Source organism: Orcinus orca, chromosome 17 (assembly GCF_937001465.1).
Source record: "Orcinus orca chromosome 17, mOrcOrc1.1, whole genome shotgun sequence".
In the NCBI taxonomy this organism is placed as follows: domain Eukaryota; kingdom Metazoa; phylum Chordata; class Mammalia; order Artiodactyla; family Delphinidae; genus Orcinus; species Orcinus orca.
This window is the reverse complement of record NC_064575.1, coordinates 46813944-46839967: the sequence shown is the minus strand read 5'-3', so window position 1 is coordinate 46839967 and position 26024 is coordinate 46813944. Positions and strand designations below refer to the sequence as shown.

General features: G+C 38.3%; 1 protein-coding gene across 2 annotated transcripts; it reads right to left on the bottom strand.

Annotated features, from left to right (window-relative positions):
• Positions 1-611: 611 nt before the first annotated feature.
• Positions 612-25981, bottom strand: PLEKHF2 (pleckstrin homology and FYVE domain containing 2). Of its 2 annotated transcripts, XM_049700296.1 has the most exons (3): positions 25840-25974; positions 16948-17168; positions 612-3230 (listed from the first exon to the last, which is right to left on the bottom strand). In XM_049700296.1, exon 3 carries the CDS (start codon positions 3214-3216, stop codon positions 2467-2469), a length of 750 nt encoding a protein of 249 aa, XP_049556253.1. In that variant the 5' UTR covers positions 3217-3230; positions 16948-17168; positions 25840-25974; the 3' UTR covers positions 612-2466. The 2 variants fall into 2 exon arrangements, with proteins under 2 accessions (XP_049556253.1, XP_033294153.1); XM_033438262.2 differs by lacking the exon at positions 16948-17168 and having other exon boundaries at positions 25840-25981.
• Between the last annotated feature and the right edge of the window lie 43 nt (positions 25982-26024).

Here is a 26024-nt window from a genome sequence, read left to right as displayed (position 1 = left end):
TGTGCTTCCACTGCAGGGGGCACAGGTTCGATCCCTGGTTGGGGAACTAAGATCTCACATGCTGCATGCAGTGCGGCCAAAAAAAGAAAAAAATTTCAGCATAAAAGTGACAAAGATATATAAACAAATGACTTTATATAAAACGGCCATTGTATGCACTTGACCCAAAGGCATGAATTCCTGTGTTAAGGTGTATGCATTCAATTTAATATTTTTCCTTGGCATCTACAAATTTTTGCTTCCTTTATGCCAATAGTTATCAATTTGGTTAATGTACTGGGGATCCAGTACAGTCCAAGTAAATTTCATTCAAGAGAACAGCATGAGAAACTGGCACCAAAATCATTTCAGGTTTATATATAAGTAAGATTTATAAAAGCTCTAAAAATTACAGAAAAAAATTCTGGAAGAAAACACAGCTTGGACTCTATTTGCAGGTAAACTCCATGAAAAGGAGGCAATTTCTGTTCACTGCTCTACTCTAGTGCCTAGAACCATGCCTGGCATATAGAAGGCACTCACAGCTGCTGAAATGAGGTAAAATACGCATAACATCTCCATTAACCTTAGCAAGGGGTAAAAAATCTTCAAGTCACAATATGCACAGAAGGTAAGTTGTAAAATATTTTTTATTGTAAAAACAGAGTCAATAGAGGTTGACAACATAAATGTTATCTCAGAACATTTCCCCCTGGTTCCTGAATTTGCTAGGTTCCTATGTATGAGCAAGTCTCCATTAGCACTTCTCAGATTTCACGGTCCTTTTTGGATATGTTTATTGATTATATGTAAATATTGCTTAGAAACAAAAGTCCACATGATATTAAAACAAAACAAAAAAAAACCTGTTGTGCCTTTCTTTCACATTTCCTACAGGGAGATCTATATATCTCAGGTGCTTTCACAACTTAAAAGTAAAGTTAGTGCCTTAACCAAACCAAAGAATCCTCCATCACAAGTTATTAAATCAAACCTCTCATGACATTTGCAATATATCCAGATTTAAAGATTTTAAAACAAAAGAATTTAGAATTTAAAACAAACTTCAGACTGATTTTTCATATTTGAAAGACTACAGTTATTTGCAGCATACAAATGGAGAGAGTAGTGCAAAATGCATCAAGTTTTATATGATAAATATACTTTCAACCTAATGGCTGCCTCAAAAGCAAAGAGTGAAAAATTACCTCTTCTTAAAAGCAGTCTAGACTGACTCAATAAAGTTCACAATTTAGAAAGACCAATTGCTACTCTATTTCCATAGATTGCAAAATGATTTCAGAAACAGATTAAACATACAACTGTTTTACAAAAATAGAAATATTGTTTGGGACTTTACAAAACTTTATAAAATATAACACTATATTTGTAAATTCAAGATAGTTTCACACTGAAAGAGAAAATACTTCCACAGATATGAAGTCTAGTCAAACTTAACTGGTCTCTCTTGACCATTCTCATACATTATTTCTTCCAAATCTTCAACCTAAGGAGATCTGTGCTCTCGCATGAGGTTTTTTTTAAGAGATTGTTTCATTTCAAGAAGTTGTATAAGATTTTTCATTCTAGAAACAATGTTAAAGCAGATGAATTTATACCTAAAAATATGTCTTACTAAAAGTAGCAATAATGCAATGACAATTTGTATTTGATAAATTTCAAACCAAATTCCCCAGAATGACAACTATAATTTGATACCTACAAAAAGTAAAAATATACAATAATCACAACTATTTATGGAAAAATATTCATATAGAATAAAGAACCTCTAAATTTAGTTATTTGTAGCTGTCAAATGAGAAGTATTTTCTAATTACACCCATTTATAACATTCATTTTACACCTCAAAGAGCACCAGTGTATTTTTAAAACAAACTAAAAAGTGAGAAGGTAGGGGCTTATTACATGCAACAGTGCTATTATGATAAGGCACCACCTGGTATATGAAAAAGCCAAACAAAGTATTTCCAAAGCATGTATTTCTGTTACTGGTATCTTAACCTTTAGATAGGAAGGTTAGAAAAAAGCTAATAACATTATTAACTGACCACATCACACTCCTTTTTCCATCATTCTTTGCTTTTAGTTTTTCCATATAACAGAACATATAATAAACAACAGTGTATTACATGTTAAATAAACGTCTTTTCCCAACCATTCAAGAAAATAGTCTAGAATTAAAACAAGAATAAGAAACCAAAACTTTATCTGATATATTCGCAACAGTCTATCCCTGTAGAAGAATAGGGAGCTGGGGGAGGTGAGGAGAGAGTGGCAGCAGCAGTTGGGGCTGGGGGATGGTAACAGGACCTATTTTCTATAGAATATATTGAGGCACATAGGTTATAAGTTTCTCAGGCAAATTCATGGCTAGAGCAAAACTGACAGAAAGCTCAGGATTTTACATTCCCCCCAGAGCTGATTTCTCAGATAGTCACATCTGATTAAATATTTCAAAATACGCCTTTAGTCACTGCTATCATCATCGTCATCATCGTCAGATACATCATTTAAAGTAGACTTCAATGACTGACTATAAGAGTCCGATCTAGTAGGCTGGCACGTGGCCATGTCCCCAGTAGAAAGCAGGTCATAGCAGAAGTCACAAATCCTCACAGGTTTAGAGGACTGGCTGGGAAGAAGAAATCTCTTTTCAGAGCAGGGCCCACAGACAACAAAACCACATTTGCGGCAGTGGTGACGACGATTAACAGGTGTGAATTTTGCTTTCTGACAACGCATACATACAGTTGCCTCAGAGTCAGGAACCCAGACAGCAGCATGTTCATTACTGGGTGTCTTCCCACTTTTGGAGAGTAAATCAGTAACACATTTATTTATGTGATTCATCCATTCTGATTTCTCAGTGGCAGTGGCAGCATAAACTGCAAACGATTTAGTTGGTGTCTTGATCAGCCATCCATTCCTCAAGTCTCCCTCATCTTTGATAGAATCAATTGTGACATTTTCCAGGGGAATAATATGTTGTTTGTTATATTTTTTCTTCTGGATGACAATATTGCCATATACAAGAATATCATTAAATAAGAAAAACTGCCTTGCTTTAGGCTTTTTTCTGCACAACTTAGTCAATACTCCTTCTCCAATAAGAACCCGTCCAGGTATAGTTAAGGGTTGACCAGCTGCTCCAAAACAGTTTTCTACTATATTTATACGTCTAGTATTTGCTTCACTGTTTGCCAAGCGATCCACCATCTTTTGCTAATAGCCTTAAAAAAGAGAGAGAGAGAAATCAGCACACAGAAATTATAAATTCATATAAGTTAAAAAATTATACAATCTAAATTTAATCTAACAAATCATTACTTCTACCCAAAGGCAAAATTCCCCAATTGTTTCCCTCTAAGATAATCACTAAGTATACCAAAAGAGCTAACATCTCCCAATTTTTATAATCATCAAAAACATTTATTAACCATCTCCATATAGTATCATTAGCAGGTATTTATAAAAGTATAAACTTCTTACAGACATAAAACAACAAATAATTAGAAAATGAATATAAGCCATCAGCTACATGAAATTTAATCTCAGAGGGATTCTGAACAAGAAGGCCAAATATTATATAAGAGAAACAACTATGATTTTTCCAGTAGGCTCTATTACCATTGAGCTAAAGCCTCAATCCTCTCACCTGGATTACCAGAATCGTTTCCCAACACACCTTACTGCCTTAGCTCTTGCCCCTTAAATCAATCTTCAGGCAGTGATCTCTCAAATGCAAATCTGACCACACCATTACTCAAGATTATTCCCCTTAACCTAAAAAGTGCAGAATCTTTAACATGGCATTTAAGGCCCTTCATTATCTGGTTCTTGCTTATCTTCCCAGACTCATCATAAGTCACTCTTTACCTCCAATGTTACGTTCTAAGAAAACCCTACCACCTGTAGTCCATTTCAATCATACATATCTTCTCTCATGCTCTTGTATCCTTTACTATTTACTACCCTCAGCTAACTCTTATCATCCTTCAAGACTCAGTTTAGTTTATCACACCTACTCCAAGAAGTCTTCCTTAAACTCTGTTAGACTAAACACCTTCCTCTGTGCTCTTCATATTCCCTGTACCTTCTGGACTCACTCTCACCGAAGGATTGAAATCTGTCTTCTCCATAGGCTGCAATGGAACCTAAAAGGCAGAGACCATCTGATATCTATCTTTGAAACACACATTGTCTGGCCTAGTAAAAGTGCTCAAAAAGGTTGACAAGAACATCTTGGCAATGTGCAAAAAACCCACATTAATCTAGTCTTAAATGATCAAAGATTTAATCTCCAGATCCAATACTGACTTCACTCAAGTCCCAGAGTTGTGCCTATTTCAGACCACTAACCCAACAATACCATACTATAACCAAATCATATCAGAAAGGAGAGGAGCATTTAAAGAGTAAGAGCATAGTTTAAGTTCCAGTATTCAGCTCACAAACTGATGAGACTGTAACCCTTCTTGGCCTCCATTATAAAGGATACAACAATTCTGATTATTCCTGAATTCTGTCTCTCCCCTAATCCTGGGTCCTTATAAAGCCCTCTTGCCTTCCACAAGGGTGGACTCTGCCCTGAAAGTTGTTCCCAAAAATTAATATGACAACACATGGCTCCGAAGTGTGATGGCCTCTCTTTCTAATTAGAGCAAATCTGCCAGCCAATTAAAAGTCTACTGCCCTATGCACAAGTGCATCACAGAAGAGAAAATTTAAAAAGTAAACATGAAAAGAGGCTCAACCTCATTCATAAATAAATGAATAAGACATTAGGATATGTTTTCATTCATCAGATTAACAAAAATTTTAATAATTTCTTAAGATGCAGTAATACTGAGGATATAGGGAAACAGGTACCCTCATACACTACAGAAAATATGTGTACCCACTGATCCAGGCACTCAAAAGATATGTACAAGTATATTCAACACAACACTGTCTGTAACAGAAAAAAACACTGGAAAAGCTCCACCTGTTCATCAAGAGGAACTGGTTGAACAATTTATGATACACCCTTAATAATATGCTAGATATCTGTTAAGAGTGACAGATCTAAATACAGTGATACAGGAAAATGCTCAAAATATTGATATCTAGGTGGGGGAGTTGAACCTAATGATCTCATTTTTGTTTCAAATACATACCAAATTTCATCAAATCTAAGATGCTATTGATTTTAAGACACAGCCTCATTTTATGTGCTATTGAGAAAGAAAAATGCTGCCAATTAAATCATGGCAAACTCTTGATTATACGACATCCCAATTTTAGAGACATAAAATACAGTAAAACATGTTCATCTTTAGACTCAACGAAATATGGTATAAGAGCATAATATTAGACACTAGTAAGTATGTAAAATTAGAAAACTATATACCATAATATCAAGAATGGTTATTTATCTCTGGGAAGTACAATTATGGATAACTTTTCATACTTTACATGATAGTCAAACATTCAACAAGTGTTTGTTAGGCACTGATCTGGGTACAGGACAAAATAATAAACAACACAGGCAAGGTCCCTGCTCTTCAAGGCTTACATCCTAGTTGGGGAGGAGGCAAACAGAAAACAATCGAGACCCAAGTAATGATTAACATTGTAAGTTTTTAAAGTGATTTTTAAAAAAATCCACTGGGACTACTCAGTCTACTCAGACTGGATGGTCAGGGTATCTAAAGTGGTATCTTTTCAGCTGATAGGGCAGAACTAGATATGCATACATGAGGGACGAGGATGAGGGAGAATATTCCAGACAAAAGGAAAAACTACAAAGGTCCTAAGGCAAGAAATACGTTGGCACCTGTGGAAAACTGAAAGTATCTATTTATTCCCACCTGAATCAACTACTGATTCTACTCATTATACAGTTATTAATCAGCTCATTTGCAATGCAAACAGGTTTCCTATTATTGCTACTACTGGAATTAATACCACCACAAATTTGTGCAGTGCTTTTCACATTTATTATCTTCTGATTTTAACTGTCTCAAACTGCTGTGAAGTTTTTATCTCCCAAAGAATCATCTAGTAATATTAGCTGAAATGCGAGCAAACTAAGGGCACAAATAGAGATTCAGGCAGAACAGCCTGGAATTTACTCACTGGGAGCCCAAGCAAGAGCTGAGCACTTCACATGTATTACTGTATTTCCTACCCAGGGCAACCTTATGATAGATATGCACTATTAGCTCCAGTTTAGAGATGAGCAAACTGACATAAAGGAGTTAAGTACCATGCCCAAGGCTGTCACAGAACTGAGGCTCAAAAGCTGATTCCTCCGTGCTGTTACCAGTGTATTATGGCACACTGATTATTTCTTAAGGCTCCACTGACTCTCTATATAAGAACTAAGAAAGCTATTGCTAACCTCTGGACCTTCACCGCAAACCTTAAAAATACTGAAGATAAAAGAATACTAATTTGAGCAAATAACCTGAAAGGGTAAGTCATCATGATTTATTTAGCCAGTCTTCTGATAATGTTTCACTGTTCAAATTCTGCAATACATTAAGCCTGAATCCCTGTTCATAAATCTTTCCCCCTGTTTAAATATGATGCAACAAAAGTGAAGTTTGGGGCATTTTTTGTGTGTGTGTGTGCGGTATGCGGGCCTCTCACTGTTGTGGCCTCTCCCGTTGCGGAGTACAGGCTCCAGATGCGCAGGCTCAGTGACCATGGCTCATGGGCCCAGCCCGCACCGGGGCACGAACCCGTGTCCCCTGCATCGGCAGGCGGACTCTCAACCACTGCACCCCCAGGGAAGCCCAAGTTTGGGGCATTAACTGGTATTTGGCTGGAGCAAATAGCTTTCAAAGTTTGACAGTGACGCTGGTAAGAAATATATTTCATACTGCAATGTTACAAACAATATACAATTCTATGAATGATGTATTCTAGCATCTTCATTTATTTTAATGATAGTTGCAGCCCACTTGACTTCAGCAATGGATTGTGACCTATATTTGAACATCAGTGAGCACAAAGAACTTAAGGCCTTTGGCCTTAAGCAATCCTTTCCATTATCCCTGCTGGTCCTAAAATGTTTTCAGTACGTGTCTGACAAGAAAAAGAAAGGAAGCACTGATTTTGAAACCCCAGGAATACACAAATGGCCCCCCACACACACACACGAGAAAGAGGTGGTGGGGGCACAAAAGGGAGGGGCTGAGAGAAGGGAGATTAATCAAAAATGAAATCAAAGTACCACCATTAGCTGGATTACTTCCAGACACCCCAAAGCAAGGCTCTTAATAAACTGGATTTAAGGCATTACCCTTTAGCCCAGGGCCTAAACAGGACCCTTTACTTTCCTCCAAAGTCCAAATCCAAATCTACTACCTGTACAGTGAGGTGCCCCAAGCAGGGGGCACTCAAAGACTTCTGTGAGAGTATTAGAATACAAGAATACTGGGGCTAGCCAAGGAGTGAGTCCCTGGCATATCTGCATGAAAAGAAACAGAAGACAACTATAAAATGTGGCCCAATTGGACTTCCGTCTACTTTTCTTAGGAAGGAATATCAGTGAATACAGTAAGAGCTAGGAAGAATGCTTCCCCATCTTCTGGCAGAGATGACTTCTTTAGGATAGATTCCAAGAAGCAAAATTACTGGGTCAAAAGGCACTAATGTTTAAAGCTCTTGCTATCTTTTACAAAATTTCCATTCTGAAAGGTAACACCAATTTACCAAGTAGCACAATGACTATATCCATCCCACCTTGTTTCACAGAGTTTTTTCCTTTAAAAATTTCAGCAAATAGAGTAGATTTTTTTAAATGGTATCTCATTTTTATTCATTTTTTACTTCTCTTTTATTCATTATATTTATTCAATAACTTTATTGAACACTTTCTAAACGCCAGACATTATCCTTTTCCTCTCAGAGCTCAGCGTATAGTGGAGGAGAAAGACAGTAAGTAAGTAAACCAATAGGTGATTCCAAAAGGTGAAGTGCAATGAAGGAAATCAGCAGTGTGCCAAGATATAGGGAAAAACTCATTTACTGAGTAGTTCAAAAAGACTTCACTGAGGTGGTGCTACACACTGGGTCTTAAAGGATGAGGAGTCAGCCTTGCAAAGGAACTAATACTATGGACAAAGGTCCTAAAACAGGAAAGAACAGTACTTTCAATTTGACTGAATATTTTATTTCATAGTTACCTCGTGAGACCAGCTACTTTCTAATGTGTTTAGTAACTTGTATTTCTACACTCATACATTTAGGTTATTAATCTATATGAGTATATTACATATAAAGTCTATTAACCCAGTTATTTCATTGCTTTTCCTAGTATATTAAGCTGTAATTTTGTTTATGGTGTTTGACACAAAAGGAGTTTTATTTCTTAAGTAGTTACACTTACAGATATTTTCCTTTGTAATTTTTTCCCCAATGACTGACTCCTAAGTTTCCCTTATCCAGATATCGGATGCACCTATTTATTATTCTCTATGGTTTAGGTTTTACATTTAATTCTTTTATCCACCTGAAATTTATTCTGTCATAGGTAAAAACCCTTTTTCCTTTTCAAATATTTGTATTCTAAAGGAGCTAACTGCTCCAGAATCACCAAATACTCTGTGACCTCAGATTTCCTCACTTATAAATGGAAATAATAATAGCAGCTATATCGGGAGAGGATTAAATGAGATAATGCATACAAAATGTTCAGCAAGTAGTCAACATGTGGTAGCTATTATTTACTGGTATTAATAATCTAATCTACTGCTTTATGACACTCTATTATATTAAATTTTTATATAGTATTATAACACTGCTTCTGGGCTGTCTGGTCTAATCCATTAACCTGTTTTATAATTCTTTTGTCAGTACCATGCACCTGGTAAAACTAGACTATTTCCCATTACTTAACCTTTTAAATGTTTTACCTAATCTCTTCTGCTTATTTGTCCAGATGACATCTACTTAGAACAGTGTTTCCCAACCTTAGTTGCCTGGAACCACAGGGAAACTCTTAACCTTTAGTATACCATAAAAAAATAGCCATCCCAATTTACTCTCTGAGTCCAAAATACCCTTTTTATTTACTTTTAATATTTTAAGCCATTTTATAACTAATTTACAGAAACAAGAATAAACGAATAGTAAAAAACAATAACTTTAAGAACAATCTTTATAAAAACTGAAACACAGCAAATTTCTTATTCTACATTCCTGTTACTGAAGGTATGTAGATACAAAAGTATAGTATCCTTTAAATGCAACTAACTGCTCATAAGTTGTCATGCATGAATCTATAATATTTCCATTTCTGTTTTTAGGAATATTGTTTACTAATTAATTCTGAGTTTGAGAAAACTCATCTAGAAAATCATCAACTGAAGGCTCATTGTCTGAGAGTTCACTTATAATGTTTCACCATCATTATTAGTTTAAGTGTTGCTGTTTCTTTGCACTCACCCTGTGACTTGTCTAATAGTTCTGAAATGTCTAGTTTTGCTCATTTTTTCTTTGTCATTAGATGAAAAATGAAAAAAATCTAAATTCTCAAATATGCTAAATGAAAGCTTAAAATAAAAAGACTAAGGATATCTCCAAACTGCTTTCGTATCTTTTTGAAAGATGATGCAATACTTTGGTTAATGTAATAATAAAACTGAAAAACGGTGCAATAGTGGTGATTTATTTTATCACTGCATCATCCTTCCAGGCAATTACATCACTTCTATTTTCTTCTTTTTGGTTAAATAATTCCTAAGAAAATAAAATAGTAAAATGCTTCAAGATATAGGAAAAACAAGATCACTCACTAAAATCCTATAATATATCTTAGATTTACACATGTCCAATGAACCCATATGGTAATAACAAGCTATGTTTTTTAATACATAAATTTCCTTTTTGTTTTGAAAATCTCTAAGAAATAATAACAAAATATCAATCACTACAAATAATTAGAACTGCTTAAAATATCAATAGAAACTCAAAATACAAAACTGAGACCAATAGGTTGTGATGATAGATATTAAAGGTTAAGAAATACTGATATCTAGATCCCTCCCTCCAGGATGTTCTGATTTTACTGGTCTGGCCTGGGTACTGGGACACTTTAAAGTTCCTCAGGTAATTCCACTGTGCAGCTAAGGTTTAGAACCATTTCCAATTACAATAAATAAGTGAAAAAAATAGAGACCAAATCCACTGAAATTTTGGTGAATTCATATTACACTTGCAGTGTTCCTAGCAGGTTGATACTATCTCTTCCCAAGGTTTCAAATCTTGTTTAATGGCCCAGTAATTTTGTACATTTCTTCTCACAAGATTGTTACATTACTTAAATTCAAGTATCTCCTATCTTTTGTTGATATTTTGAATCTAGTCTCTTTTCCACATTATATTTTCTAATTCATTACTACTACTGATAAGAAAACTACTACTATATCTGTTAGTTTCATCCCACATCCAGCCACTTCAGAGAACTCTACACATGCAACAGTTTTCCAACTGATTTCCTTCAGAGAACTCTACACATGCAACAGTTTTCCAACTGATTTCCTGTCTTCTTTTCCAACAAATGGTGTCTGGCAGCCTTAATTCACAGTTGAAAATGTAAGAACCACAGGAAAAGCATACCAAAAACAAAACAAAGAAACACTCTTAACTTTTATAAAGACAGCTTTATATACCAATTTTTAAAAATTAAACCATCCAAGTTTCAAGTTATCTCCTTCACAACTGTAGACAAGAACTACATTTGCATCGTCCAAGTTCCACACTAGTCTTTTGGTAACATCTTGTTTCTAAAGTTAATATGTTCTTCAATGGAGTGTCTACCACCTGTTAAAAATGTAATACTAGAAGAGGCAAAAACTCTTTTTTAAAAAGAGTCAGAATGCTATTTACAATTGAGAAGAGAGCCCAACTGTCACAGAATACTATGGCCCAGTTCTTCTTACTGAAAACCAATACTTCTATCTCATCCCTGCAGGTGAGTTTAAAACAAAAAAATCACCTAATTAATTTCTTACACGTATCCAAGACATCTGATATCAGTGAGCTTCAGTATTCAACTCTGCATTATAATGGAAAAAACAATAAACTATGAACCAAAAGACCTGGATTCTAATCTCAGCTCTGGCACTAAATAAGAGATTTCATACAAGCTACCTAACTGCTCTACACACACACACCCACACCCACACACCCACCCACACACCAGCTACCACCTTGAATAAAATAATCTGCAAGGCCCTTTCTTGTCTTTAAAATAAGAGATTTCATACAAGCTACCTAACTGCTCTACACACACGCACACACACACACACACACACACACACACACACACACACACACACACACACCAGCTACCACCTTGAATAAAATAATCTGCAAGGCCCTTTCTTGTCTTTAAAATAAGAGATTTCATACAAGCTACCTAACTGCTCTACACACACACACACACACACACACACACACACACACACACACACACACACACACACACACACACACACCAGCTACCACCTTGAATAAAATAATCTGCAAGGCCCTTTCTTGTCTTTTTTTTTTTTTTTTGAATATTCATTTATTTTTAATGACTTATTAGAACAAATACCTATAGATATCATTATATATATGATATATAAATTAATTATACAATATATCATGTATTAATTATTAAAACATACTCTGGTAAATATTATATATTCAATATGAAACAGGAGGAAAGGGGGCAGGGCACAACCTTTAAAAGAATTACATAGCCCGAGGACACAACATAAACTGATTAGAACAAAATAGGTCCAAGATGGCGGACGAGTCTACTTCCACTAGACCTTGAGCCTCAGCATACACTCATTGTAACACATCAGCAAGCTAAGCGACACACCCACAGGTGCCACGACAGTTCCAAGGATGACCATAAAGGTCAAAAAGTGGGCGGTGGCTCAATTCCTAGAAATCCCCACCCCTTCCCCAAAATAGCTGGAATACTCCTCCCACTCATCAGCGTATGAAATTACTCACCCCTATAAAACTAACAACCCCATACCCTGGTGCTGCCCTCGCCTTCTTTTTTTTTTTTTTTTTTTTTTTTTTATAGGTATACCTGGATTTAATTCTCACTTCTACCGCTTGGTAGCTGGATAGCCTTAGGCAAGTTTCATACCTCCCTGAAATTCACTTAATTCAGTCTGTAAAATGGCATAATAACTTATTATAGCATCCTTTTAGGAATTTTAAATCAGTTCTTGAAATAAAAGTACACAATATATAGACAAGTATGGATTCCTCAATAGATGTTTGACCTTTCATTTCTCCAGTATCCCACCCGCATCAAATAAAGAAAAATACTTTTTAAAATTTACGAATATTTCATTGTTGTAAAGTTAAAGCCATAAAAATAATCAAATGGCCTACTATCATACCGTTAGAAGAAAAAAAAAAAAAAAAAAGGTGTTCATGAGAGTTCCATATTAGAATACAAGTTTTCCTTAGGCACCTGTTTATGTATGCTATTCTGCTCTTTACAATAAATAATTAAATTTAAAAGACTTTTAAGACCTTATTAGTTTACAAATTACATATTGACCTATGCTAAATTTTATACCGACCCATGCTAATGAATTCAGTACAGAAAACAAAAAACACTGCACTCAAGCAAACTACATATATATATATATATATATATATATATATATATATATATAACTTATATGAGAATTGCTACTCCAGCTTTCTTTTGGTTTCCATTTGCATGAAATACCTTTTTCCATCCCCTTACTTTCAGTCTGTATGTGTCTCTAGGTCTGAAGTGGGTCTCTTGTAGACAGCAAATATATGGGTCTTGTTTTTGTATCCATTCAGCCAATCTGTGTCTTTTGGTGGGAGCATTTAGTCCATTTACATTTAAGGTAATTATCGATATGTGTGTTCCCATTCCCATTTTCTTAATTGTTTGGGGTTTGTTATTGTAGGTCTTTTCCTTCTTTTGTGTTTCTTGCCTAGAGAAGTTCCTTTAGCAGTTGTTGTAGAGCTGGTTTGGTGGTGCTGAACTCTCTCAGCTTTTGCTTGTCTGTAAAGGTTTTAATTTCTCCATCAAATCTGAATGAGATCCTTGCTGGGTAGAGTAATCTTGGTTGCAGGTTTTTCTCCTTCAACACTTTCAATATGTCCTGCCACTCCCTTCTGGCTTGCAGAGTTTCTGCTGAAAGATCAGCTGTTAACCTTATGGGGATTCCCTTGTGTGTTATTTGTTGTTTTTCCCTTGCTGCTTTTAATATGTTTTCTTTGTATTTAATTTTTGACAGTTTGATTAATATGTGTCTTGGCGTATTTCTCCTTGGATTTATCCTGTATGGGACTCTCTGTGCTTCCTGGACTTGATTAACTATTTCCTTTCCCATATTAGGGAAGTTTTCAACTATAATCTCTTCAAATATTTTCTCAGTCCCTTTCTTTTTCTCTTCTTCTTCTGGAACCCCTATAATTCGAATGTTGGTGCGTTTAATGTTGTCCCAGAGGTCTCTGAGACTGTCCTCAGTTCTTTTCATTCTTTTTTCTTTATTCTGCTCTGCAGTAGTTATTTCCACTATTTTATCTTCCAGGTCACTTATCCGTTCTTCTGCCTCAGTTATTCTGCTATTGATCCCATCTAGAGTACTTTTAATTTCATTTATTGTGTTGTTCATCGTTGCCTGTTTCATCTTTAGTTCTTCTAGGTCCTTGTTAACTGATTCTTGCATTTTGTCCATTCTATTGTCCATTCTATCTCCAAGATTTCGGATCAACCTTACTATCATTATTCTGAATTCTTTTTCAGGTAGACTGCCTATTTCCTCTTCATTTGTTAGGTCTGGTGGGTTTTTATCTTGCTCCTTCATCTGCTGTGTGTTTTTCTGTCTTTTCATTTTGCTTATCTTACTGTGTTTGTGGTCTCCTTTTTTGCAGGCTGAAGGTTCGTAGTTCCTGTTGTTTTTTGTGTCTGTCCCCAGTGGCTAAGGTTGGTTCAGTGGGTTGTGTCGGCTTCCTGGTGGAGGGTACTAGTGCCTGTGTTCTGGTGGATGAGGCTGGATCTTGTCTTTGTGGTGGGCAGGTCCACGTCTGGTGGTGTGTTTTGGGGTGTCTGTAGACTTATTATGATTTTGGGCAGCCTCTCTGCTAATGGGTGGGGTTGTGTTCGTGTCTTGCTAGTTGTTTGGCATAGGATGTCCAGCACTGTAGCTTGCTGGTCGTTGAGTGAAGCTGGGTGCTGGCGTTGAGATGGAGATCTCTCGGAGATTTTTGCTGTTTGATATTATGTGCAGCTGGGAGGCCTCTTGTGGACCAGTGTCCTGAAGTTGGCTCTCCCACCTCAGAGGCACAGCACTGACTCCTGGCTGCAGCACCAAGAGCCTTTCATCCACAGGGCTCCTTAATTTGGGATGATTCGTTGACTATTCAGGTATTCCACAGATGCAGGGTATATCAAGTTGATTGTGGAGCTTTAATCCGCTGCTTCTGATGCTGCTGGGAGAGATTTCCCTTTCTCTTCTTTGTTCTCACAGCTCCCAGGGGCTCAGCTTTGGATTTGGCCCCGCCTGTGCGTGTAGGTCGCCGGAGGGCGTCTGTTCTTTGCTCAGACAGGACGGGGTTAAAGGAGCCGCTGATTCGGAGGCTCTGGCTCACTCAGGCCGGGGGGTAGGGAGGGTCACGGAGTGCGGGGCGGGCCTGCAGCGGCAGAGGCCGGCGTGACGTTGCAGCCTGAGGCGCGCCGTGCGATCTCCCGGGCGAGTTGTCCCTGGATCCCGGGACCCTGGCAGTGGCGGGCTGCACAGGCTCCCCGGAAGGGCGTGTGGCTAGTGACCTGTGTTCGCACACAGGCCTCCCGGTGGCGGCAGCAGCGGCCTTAGCGTCTCATGTCTGTCTCTGGGCTCCGCACTTTTAGCCGCGGCTCGCGCCCGTCCCTGGAGCTCTCTCAAGCAGCGTTCTTAATCCCCTCTCCTCGTGCACCAGGAAACAAAGAGGGACGTAAAAGTCTCTTGCCTCTTCGGCAGGTCCAGACTTTTCCCCGGACTCTCTCCCGGCTAGCCGCGGTGCACTAACGCCCTGCAGGCTGTGTTCACGCCGCCAACCTCAGTCCTCTCCCGGCGCTCCGACAAAAGCCGGAGCCTCAGCTCCCAGTCCCGCCCGCCCCGGCGGGCGAGCAGAAAAGCCTCTCGGCTGGTGAGTTCCGGTCGGCCCGATCCTCTGCGCTGGAATCTGTCCGCTTTGCCCTCCGCACCCCTGTTGCTGTGCTCTCCTCCGCGGCTCCCAAGCTCCCCCACTCCGCCTCCCGAAGTCTCCACCCGCGAAGGGGCTTCCTAGTGTGTGGACACTTTTCCTCCTTCACAGCTCTCTCCCGCTGGTGCAGGACCCGTCCCTATCCTTTTGTCTCTGTTTAGTTTTTTCTTTTGCCCTAACCAGGTACGTGGGGGGTTCCTTGCCTTTTGGGAGGTCTGAGGTCTTCTGCCAGCGTTCAGTAGGTGCTCCGTAGGTGCTCTTTAAAATAAGAGATTTCATACAAGCTACCTAACTGCTCTACACACACACACACACACACACACACACACACACACACACACACACACACACACACACACACACACACACACACACACACACACACACACACACACACACACACACACACCAGCTACCACCTTGAATAAAATAATCTGCAAAGCCCTTTCTTGTCTTTAAAATAATGAACTCTGATAGTAGATGGGCCATAGTTCTGGTTTACTAAGACTAAAAATTAATTTTTAATCAAACTTTTGACTATGTCTTAATATCAATTGATTTTTTAAAATCTGTGTTACTGCTGAATTAAGACTAGAAACTGTAAAAGGAAAAGGAGAGACAAACAGGAAAGTGGGGAAAGAAGAGATTTTTTTTTTAAAGCAGCAAGAAACTATCAGAGGTACATCCTCCCTGGGCAAATGTGTAGGTATTAGAACAAACTACCCCTCTCTCCTAATGCACCTAAGTCAAATGAACAATTATTCTAAGCACCTACCATATGCAAAGGACAGAGCAGTTTTTACTTTCAAAAGTTCTATAATTTAGTAAGCATAATAATAATCAGGAAATTCTAGGAAATTCTAAAGACTCTCAATAAAATACTAGAAGAATAACACAAAGAAGAAATACTTGAACATTTAGCAAATTAAATTTGGAATTTTAGAAAATTTAAATATTCTATCAATAAGAATAGACAGTTTTTCCCTCCCCTTTCCACTAGCATTTCTGCCACTGTGGCAAACCAATTATACAATATGTACTGCAGAAATCAGTAGTGATCAAGGAAACATTCATTTCTTAGATAAGAAAAAAGAAAGGAACAATCTTTTATATTAATTTTAAACTCATAAAGGTGGATTGATAAGAACTGAAACTTCTAAACTTTGAATCACATTTACAGAGAGCCATAGTAATTTGTTTTATATCTCTTGTAGGCACTAAATTTGCCTATTACTGAAAAGTAGACCCAAATGCACTATACTACAGGCTTAACCAAGAAAGGAAAAAGAAAAAGCATTTACTCAACGCCTACACGTGCTAGGCACGTCCACATTTTTCTATTTCATTTAATAATCTCAATTTTGTTAAAATGGATAATCATATCCATTTTACAAAAGAGTAAATTGAGTCATGGACTAGTTAAGGAATTTTCCCAGTCGCACAGCCAGTTTTGTAAAAAATGCATGTTCTTTCCATTATACTTTGCTACCTTCAGAAATAAATATTCCAGAAATATTTCACTCATGTGGACCTTATTAGGTATTTGGAGAAAGCCACTGCTGACACAAAAATCTTAAAACACATGGTAATAAGTAAACGTATGCTGAAAATAATTCTTCAAACACTAAAAGGAAGTGAAAAGTAAAGTAATGACTAATTTAGGGTGTTAGTAAACGCAGTTTCACATAGGTTAGGCTTGATAGAGACACTCACCATGGTATACAAAGAATGACTAAGCCACAGTCGAAGTTTTTTTTTTTCCCTGTACGCGGGCCTTTCACTGTTGTGGCCTCTCCCGTTGCCGAGCACAGGCTCCGGACGCGCAGGCTCAGCGGCCATGGCTCACGGGCCCAGCCGCTCCGCGGCATGTGGGATCTTCCCCAGACCAGGGCACGAATCCGTGTCCCCTGCATCGGCACGCGGACTCTCAACCACTGAGCCACCGGGGAAGCCCAAGATTTTTAAAAATTAATTTAGAAAACCAGAACAGTCACATTGGGAGTTTAAAAAAAAGGTCTTTAGAAAGAGAAAGAATACAAACCTCAAGCTTGAAACAAGTCCTCTAGTCTTCAGCATTTAAACCATGCCACACAAGGCAAGATTAATATTCTTTAACTACAGCTATGCTCAGGGAACTCTCTATTAACAACCAAAGGTTCCCTGGCCAGCGGAATTAATTCCAAAATCCTTGACCTGGTATTCAAAGCCCTTCAGTCAAGCCCCAGCCTGCCCAGTCTATCTTTTCAGTTTTACCTCTTTCTGTATGTTCTCTTTGTTATAGTCAAACCAGTCTACTAGCTATTCCCAGGTTATGCTCTGAGCTTCCTCTCCTCTACCTGAGCTCAGTATGTCCTTCCCCACTTGCTGTTCTGAAATCTTACCAGTCAGTTCAGTAACCTCATAGGCACATATTGTTTACCTTTAAATCATCATACCATTTTACCTGTACCATTTATGGCACTTATATTCTATTACGTTGTTTTTTGTTTGGTTTTGGTTTTGGGTTTTTTTTGGCTGCGTTGGGTCTTCGTTGCTGCACATGGGCTTTTTCTAGTTGGAGGCTACCCTTCGTTGTGGTGCACAGCCTTCTCATTGCGGTGGCTTCTCTTGCTGTGGAGCATAGGCTCTAGGCACGTGGGCTTCAGTAGTTGTGGCATGCAGGCTTCAGTAGTTGTGGCTCGTGGGCTCTAGAGTGCAGGCTCAGTAGCTGTGGCACACGGGCTTAGTTGCTCTGCGGCATGTGGGATCTTCCCGGACCACGGCTCGAACCTGTGTCCCCTGCATTGGCAGGCAGATTCTTAACCACTGTGCCACCAGGGAAGCCCTCTATTATGTTCTATAAAAACTTGTATACCTGCTTATTCCCAACAAATTTGGAGGTTCCTGAAAGAAAGAAGATCATTTCCTACAACTTCGTATTCCCAACAGCACCTACAAAATTGCTTGCATATACATGCCATCACTGTGCACTGAGCAGTTAAAAGCAGCAGCAGCTTCTTGACCTTGAGTTTTATGAAAATCAAAGACTTCATTTTTGACATCCATAGTACTAATTTTCACACAAAACAGGAACCACACCCTTCACTAGGCCCACAGATTTTAAATTTACAAGGCAAATGTTCTCGTCTATTTAACTATGGTATCTAACTGTGAATTCTAAGTATTGAGCATAGCAGATCCTGTTTTTAAAATCTCAATCTCAAGATAATATATAAAAATGATTTCTTCTCTTACTGAAAAGCACAGCTGTTTAGTTAGCAAATAAAAAATGATGGTGTATGCGTATTTTCAACATCAATATTCAGATAAAAAACTTCATCATTTCAAAAAGTATTTGTACAGGGGCAGCTGTACAGTGCTGACAGCTGTTAAATCATTGTATAATATTTGAAAAATAAAGCTGGTACCCATCACATCCCTAACAAATTTTCTTTAGTATTTTTCAAAGCAGTTACAATCTACTCACTATGTTCAAGACTTTATGCTTTGTGTTAAAGGGAAAACAAAAATGAACCAGACACTGGGAATTAAGACATGTTCCCACAAGGTTTTAATAAAAAGCACAATGAAATAAATACTATAATAAAAACGTTAAAGCGGTAAGGAAGAACGCAGCAGCTGAACACTTGAAACAGGTTCTGAAAAATACACTGAAAACAGGTTGTGAACTTCAAGAGGCAAAAACATGATACGTAAAGGCATAAAGCTCTGCAAGTACAAATGTGTTTTTAAAAAGTTACATGTACAGCTGCAGAAGAGGCTGGAGAAGAGATATTTAGTAGAAAACTGGGAGAAAAAAATAAGACGAGATCTTCTTGGTTCCTGAGAGTTCTTTTTGAAGCTCTGGGAAGGAGTGGCCTGATTTGATCTGGATTCTTCTAAGATAACTGTGGAAACAGTGAAAGATTTCAGGAGGGAGAGACTGAAAGGACCCAGCTGAAAAATTATTGCAAAAGTAAAAGGGAAAGTTGATGAGAGTCTGAAGTTTGCAACAGGAAAAGAAAGAATCAGTAATGTTCAGGATTGCCATAACTAAACTAGATGTAGAAGAGTAAAATTGAAATTAAATCCCTGGGTTTTTAGTCTAAGCAATATGGAAGCTAGTAAAATCAATAATTTTCAATGAATTTCACGTAGCAAACATTTACTGATTACTTACTCCGTACAAAGATAGAAGTACTCAAAACTAACAATCTTTGTGAAGGAGGACAGACATATACCCAAGTTTATATACACAAGTATATATAATTCATGTATTATACATTAGGGTGTGTTTCTACAGGAAAGAGGATAATGGAAGTAACTGATAAGGAAGGAAACACCAAACAAAACAAGAAAGTGTTTGGTACTCATATAGTATGCTATGAACTGAGGAATATGATTACCTCAATCTGTGCACTCAAAATCTAAAGGAGCAGAGGAGAAACAAACCAAAAACATAAAATTTTTTTTAACTAAAAAAAATAAAAAGAGTGATGAAACCTTAGACCAAAGAGTGTAGTTGGGAGGTTAATTTTGACCAGGGGGAATATTTAGGAACAACTCTTAAATGTCTAGAAATTCAAGCTGGGCCTTAGAGCAAAAGTAGTAGGTCAAACTATTTAGGGGAGAGGGAGAGAGATAGGAGATGATGGTGTACAAATAGAATATATTCCCCAGAGAGGAAATAATTGAGTCCAGGCTGAAGGAGGTAGGACGTGGAGAATGTATAGTGGTAAACTAGAAACCTGGCAAGACAGGGAAGAGCCAAAATGCAGAGGAAAGTAAGCATCACACTCAACAGTTTAGACTTCACTGTAGAGGCAATGGGAAGACCAAGGAAAATAGGAAATAGGAAAATATTAATAAGTCCACAGAAGCAGAACACAGGATGAACTGGAGAGACTACCAAAGAAGCAAAACTGGAGGCAAAAAAAGCAGGAGCATATTACAGTAGTCTCTAAGTGAGAGGAAACAAAAGCCTAAGCCACAAATTTGACAGCAGAAATAAAAAGGGGAAGATGGAAGTAAGAGAGACTACTGAGGTAAGGCAGAAAGGATTGAGGAACCAACTGAATGGGTTTGAAAGTGAGTATAAGACGACTTCAAAGGTTTAAGCATAATCCATTGGGTAGATCAGATGCTAGTTTTGTTTCAGGAGGGGAAGAAATCAGTCTGGGGCATACTTATCTTGAAGTACCTTCAAGGTATACACAAGACAAACATCTGTCAGAAAAACAGAAACCCCAAGATGAGCAGGGAGCTCCAGGACAGAAAGAGATTTCAGAGTTATCTGTGAAGAGATGATCATTGATGCTGTGGAAGAGAGGAGAGGGCAGAGGACTAAACTTTGGGGAATGCCTAGTTTAGAAAGCAGGAGGAGAGAAAAGGGGAGACAAGAAAGCATAAAGCACCTTTTCAACATGCTTTCACATGTCTCCCAAGTCTCAGAGACTAAATGACCTCATTGTGCCAAAAGGTCACAATAAGCAGTGAAACGTGGGGAAAAAAAATCAAGGACTGAAGGTAATGTACAGTAATATTTCAGAAAGCACTGCCCTTTGACCCTGGAATTTTTAATCACAGAAATTTATCCTGAGAAACAAACGCTTGGGGTTGCGGGGAAGGGAGGCTGTACTGTAAAGTTTTCCCTCTGGCATCAAGTCTAATAGTGACAGACAGAACTTAAATTTCTAGCCCTAGAGAGGAATGGCTAAATATAACATTAAAAAAAGCCAAATACCATAAAAGGAAACATTTTACCACGTAAAAATTTTAAATTTCAACACTAAGAGGAAAAAAGCCTTAAAGTTAAAGAAAAAGTTGCACAATATGACAAAGGGTCAACATTTTTAATATATAAAGGGCTCCTGTAAATCAATGAGATAAAAGGAAAATATCCCAAAAGAAAAATGGGTAAGATACAAATGGCAATTTCCAAAGGAACAAATGAAAATGACCAGTAAATGGAAAAATGTTGGCTCTCAGTGCTAATCAAAGAAATAAAATTTAAATGATGTATTATTCACCTGTCTAAGATGTGGAAAAAATAAGCACTCATATTCTTGAAAGTATACACTGGAATAACCTTTCTAAATGCCATTTTTGGCAATATAATCACTTTAAAAAGTTTACACAACAATTCTACTTCCAAGAATATATGCAAAAAATAATTAGAGCAGTGTACAAAGTTGTTCACATGAAGATGTTCACTGTAGCTTTGTCTATAATGTTGAAAAGTCAGAATCAATCTAAATGTTCAACAACAGGACATTAGTGAAACAAATTAGGGCATATCCATATAATGGATTTTTAGATAGCTTTTTGGAGAACACAGATTAATATCTAATGTGGAAAACTGTTAAATATGGCAATTTATTAAATAAAAGCTTTTAAACAGCACATGCAATATAAAAAAATTTTTTTTTAAAGTCTGGAAAGACACCCACCAAAAATTTAGTACTGGTTATCTCTAAGTACTAGGGTGAAATATTTTGATATTGCCTAATTATTTTATATTGAACACATATTCTCTCATAGACAAAGAAAAAAGTTTTTAAATTAACAAAATGCAAAGAATGTTGAGAAAAATATAATAAACACAAAGTTACAGGTATAATTAATAAAAATATAACCAAAGAATACAAAAATCTTTTTTATTTTTTTCCCCAACCACTGTTTAAATGAAACAAGTATAAAGAATTAAGGATAGTTCCGCTTATGGAAATGGACAGGAGAAAGGGATTTAAAAAGTTGATGGAAAAAAGAAAACAGAAAATTCACATCATAAAATCCATAGAAGGAAGCAAGGTCATCTGTTAAGAGTCAAGCATTTCAAGATTGGGGTTAGCAACCTAAGAGTGAAAAGGCAACAGAGAAAACGAGTCAACTTTGGGATAAGAAAGCATTAGAGAGGAACTAGTACACAGGCAGCTGGAAAACAAATATTTAACAGTCACCACAGATGTGACTTTTTTCAGGAGTGCTACGCAGGGACAAAAGTAGAAAAAGTAAAAGGTAATATTTACAAGTTGAGAACTGACCAGTTATATACAGCAAAGGTCGAGGAGAGGAGGACTATGTGGTACTAGTGGGTTCACAGTATATGAACTATAGAGTTCAGGACTGGAAAAAAACGAGAAAACTAACAGCATAGGAGGGACTGCAGGTGACGATGAGAAAAAGCTGATTCATAGTTATGATGGAAAACAGGCCCTTGAATCACCTCTGGTCACAGATTAAGGCCTGAGGTCTAAATGATGATAAGGTTAAATAACACAGGCATCCATGTAGGTTGTTAATGCAGAGTGGAGACAGTTGCCACCGGGCTTAGTGAACTGTAGTTCCAAATGTGGCCTTTCTGTTCTGAAATGAAGGTAACTGTTATTTTAACTTCTGTGCACGTCACTTTCCTCTAATGCAAATTCATTCTTTCTAACCTGACGGGGAATTTGGCTGGCACTTAACCTCTCTCTGCACTTCATTCAACAACAAAATGAAGAGAATAAGGAGATGAGAGGTTGAATTAATGGTTCTCAACCCTGACTGCACATTAAAACAAACAAACAAAAAACTGGCAAAGCTACCTATGCTTTGACTCCAAACGCAGTAACTGTGATTGATTTGCTCAAGGGTGGGGTTCAGAAGTTCCTCAAGGAATTCTAATGTGCACCAAAGTTGAGAACTGAAGTATGTATTTCTAAAGGTTGCTTCCCTTTTAAAATTCTATAATTAACTGCCACTCTGCTCATTTGCTAATTAACTTACTGAATATCCTGCACCACGCACTTCCACAAACATCATAGTAAATCTTCACAACACTGTTAGGCAAATACTTTTGTGTCCATTTCACAAGTGAGTCCAGTGAAGCTTAAAGAAGTGAAGTGACTTGTTCAAGAGTCACAAGCTAGAATGGAGCCGACCTAGAATTCAGGTTTGGTTTGCTTTGGTTCCAATCCACCCTACATACAACTTGCTTTCTCTAGCACTCACAGCAACTACTTGAATGCCTTCTATATTCTCTCCCAGGACCTCCCAAACTGAGCACACAGTTTGTGGTTTATAGAGTTATTGGAGAGAAAGTTATGGGGGCAGGGAATTAACCCCAAATTCTACAGTAATTTCATTACAGAACGCCACCTAGTTTAAGTTTTGCAACTTAAAACAGCACTGTGAGAGTATATCTACAAAGACTATTTTATTAAGCCAGCATACACCTTGCTATTAAGCATGCAGCTGGTGGTACAAAGCTGGTTCTCAAAGATAAACTTATCAATAGAAAAGCAATTGTTGTATGTTTTCCAATAAGCAAGGCATTCTAAAACAAAATTCTAAGACAATTCTAGCAAAACAATAATTGGTAGAGAAATGAGAGTTGCTCTATCAAAGAGCTTAAATGTATAAATATGACCTTCAAAATTTTCAGGCATTACCTCTACTTCCATTCAGTGCAAATACTAAATACAGTTGCACTTTAAAAGTACGATTATTATCCTTTTGTTGACCCACAGCTGCTGCTTTTTTGTTGATTATACTTCAGTCCATTATGTACTTGGAAATTTCATAACATTCAAGTTCTGTATCCCCAGTCCAAAATTAATTGAGTTACCAAGGTAAATCCCCCCTCCCAAAAACAATTAGAGAAGATTTAACTACTTATGCCCATGGAAAGTACAATTTAACAAGAAATTCATGAAGTATATTTACAAGAAACATATGTGTATTCATCCATTCAAACCCTTCCTGAACATCTGCTATATTCTTGGGACGCTGGGGATGAAGAGGCAAGTTAGACCTCATGTAATGCCTGCTGTCAAGGAGGTGCCATGACAGATAAATGTTATATTTACTGAGATGCAATAGGATAGATAAGTGAATTATTCTCGGGGAGAAAGGGGGGGTGGGATAAGGAGAACAGGGCAAAAAAGCGTCAAAGAGTATATGCTCAAGTGAGTATTTTTAAGAGGAAAAATTTCCTTGTAAATCAGGAAATTTCCTAGGAAATACTCTAGGAAATATATGTGCTGAGGAACTAAATTAAAATCAGAAAGAGCAGCTAAGACAGAGGAACCAAGGTGGACACAGACTGCACCACAGGAATGAGTTATGTACCCTGCAAAGTTATGCTATTAAAAAAAATGAGAAGGCTTCAGTCATAAGACCTCAGTTAAATACCAGCTTGGCTGCTAGATTTGTGAAGTTAGTTAAATCACCTCAGTCTCGGTAACTCTTACATCCAGAAAAATAAATATGTATAATGGCAATTACCTGACAATGAAGCAAAACAAAAAGAAAACCCTAAGAAAATTAGCAATCAAATCTGAGAAGCTATATTTTTACCTACAGTTCAAGAAGAGAAATTCTCCAAGACATGTTGAAGGGTTTATCTTATTTGTGGTTAAGAGTGCTTTCAGTACAATTAACAGAATTTGGAAACTCAGATGCCTTTATTAAAACTAGTAATTTACATTCATTTACTAGGGTGATTCAAGCTGAATCTTTTTTGATGCCTTCCTTGGTCAGTACACCAGGTTTTATTTTTTGAGGCGATTACATGTGCTTTCCAAATAAGTAACTTAATACCATTCACCTCCAACGCTGTGAGGACCCGAAACGATTTAAAATAGAAGCCTTCGTTAATACTGAATTAACCTCAGGACCCCATGAGCTACCAGAGTACAGAAAAATGTAAATGCTCGAAACAAGGTAGGCATGCACCTTTAAGGAACTAAAGTGAAGGAAAAAACCTCGCAATGTCAAGATCACTTCACCTTATTCCTAAGTGAACAACACATGCCTTTAAGTCTCTCAGTGAACGTTCGTGTCTGTCTTTACTGAATTTTTTTCAGTAACGTACTAAAACACAACAAAGAAGGTATTTATCAGCTTACACACTTTGTGAGTCTATGAATTACACAGAAGGGCTTGGTTATCTGTAACCTTAATACCACCCATTATTCCCACCGCACACTCACAAGTTACTGCTACTGTACTAAGAGCGCGCAGGGGTATTCAAGACACATGAACAGCAAGCTCTCGGCCTTCAATAAAAATTTTAAAGGAAAACTAAATTCGTCAAAAGACCATACGACTTTAAAAGACTCCAAATAAGTAAGGCGTTAGAGCCAGCGCTTCTATCAGAGCAAATTCTGCGGTGCCATTTTTTGCCCGAAATCACATAAAAATGTTGTTCAAGTTACAACATCCCTGATGCCCAGACCCTGAAAACTTTTTGGATAGAAAGATGTTGGCACCCTAAGACGCCGGTGGCCACGACTGGACACCAGTCCTCACGCCTCACTTCTCGCCCGACCTCGGGGCCCCCTTCGCGCGTCTGCCCGGCCCCCTCCCCGCGGCCCCGTGGACTGGACGAGCACCGGCGCGGCCCTGCGGGCTGCCCTCAAGCCCGGCGGGCGGGCGCGGCTCCCCCAGCGCGAGGGGAGCGGCCCGGGAGCGCCCCGTTTCTCACAGACCCCAACATGGCGTCGGTCGCCGCCGCCCGAGACGACGACACCTCCCCGCGCCGCCGACGGCCCGGGGACCGCGGTGGGAAGCGCCCAGAAAGTTTCGCTTCTCCTCTCCCGGCCCGCCAGGAGCCGCCGGACAACCAACCCCGGCTTCACCTACCCGGCCGGGCGCAGAAAGCGGCTGCAGAGAAGGTCCGACTCCTCCCCGTCCCGGGCGCCGGGCGCAGACTCTGCTTGCTCCCCCGCCCGAGCCTCCCAGGGTGTGCAGCCAGCGGCCCCGCGCAGCCGGCGCAATCCGGACTCAGGTGACCCTCCGCCCCTCAAGACGAAAGCCACAACGGCCGC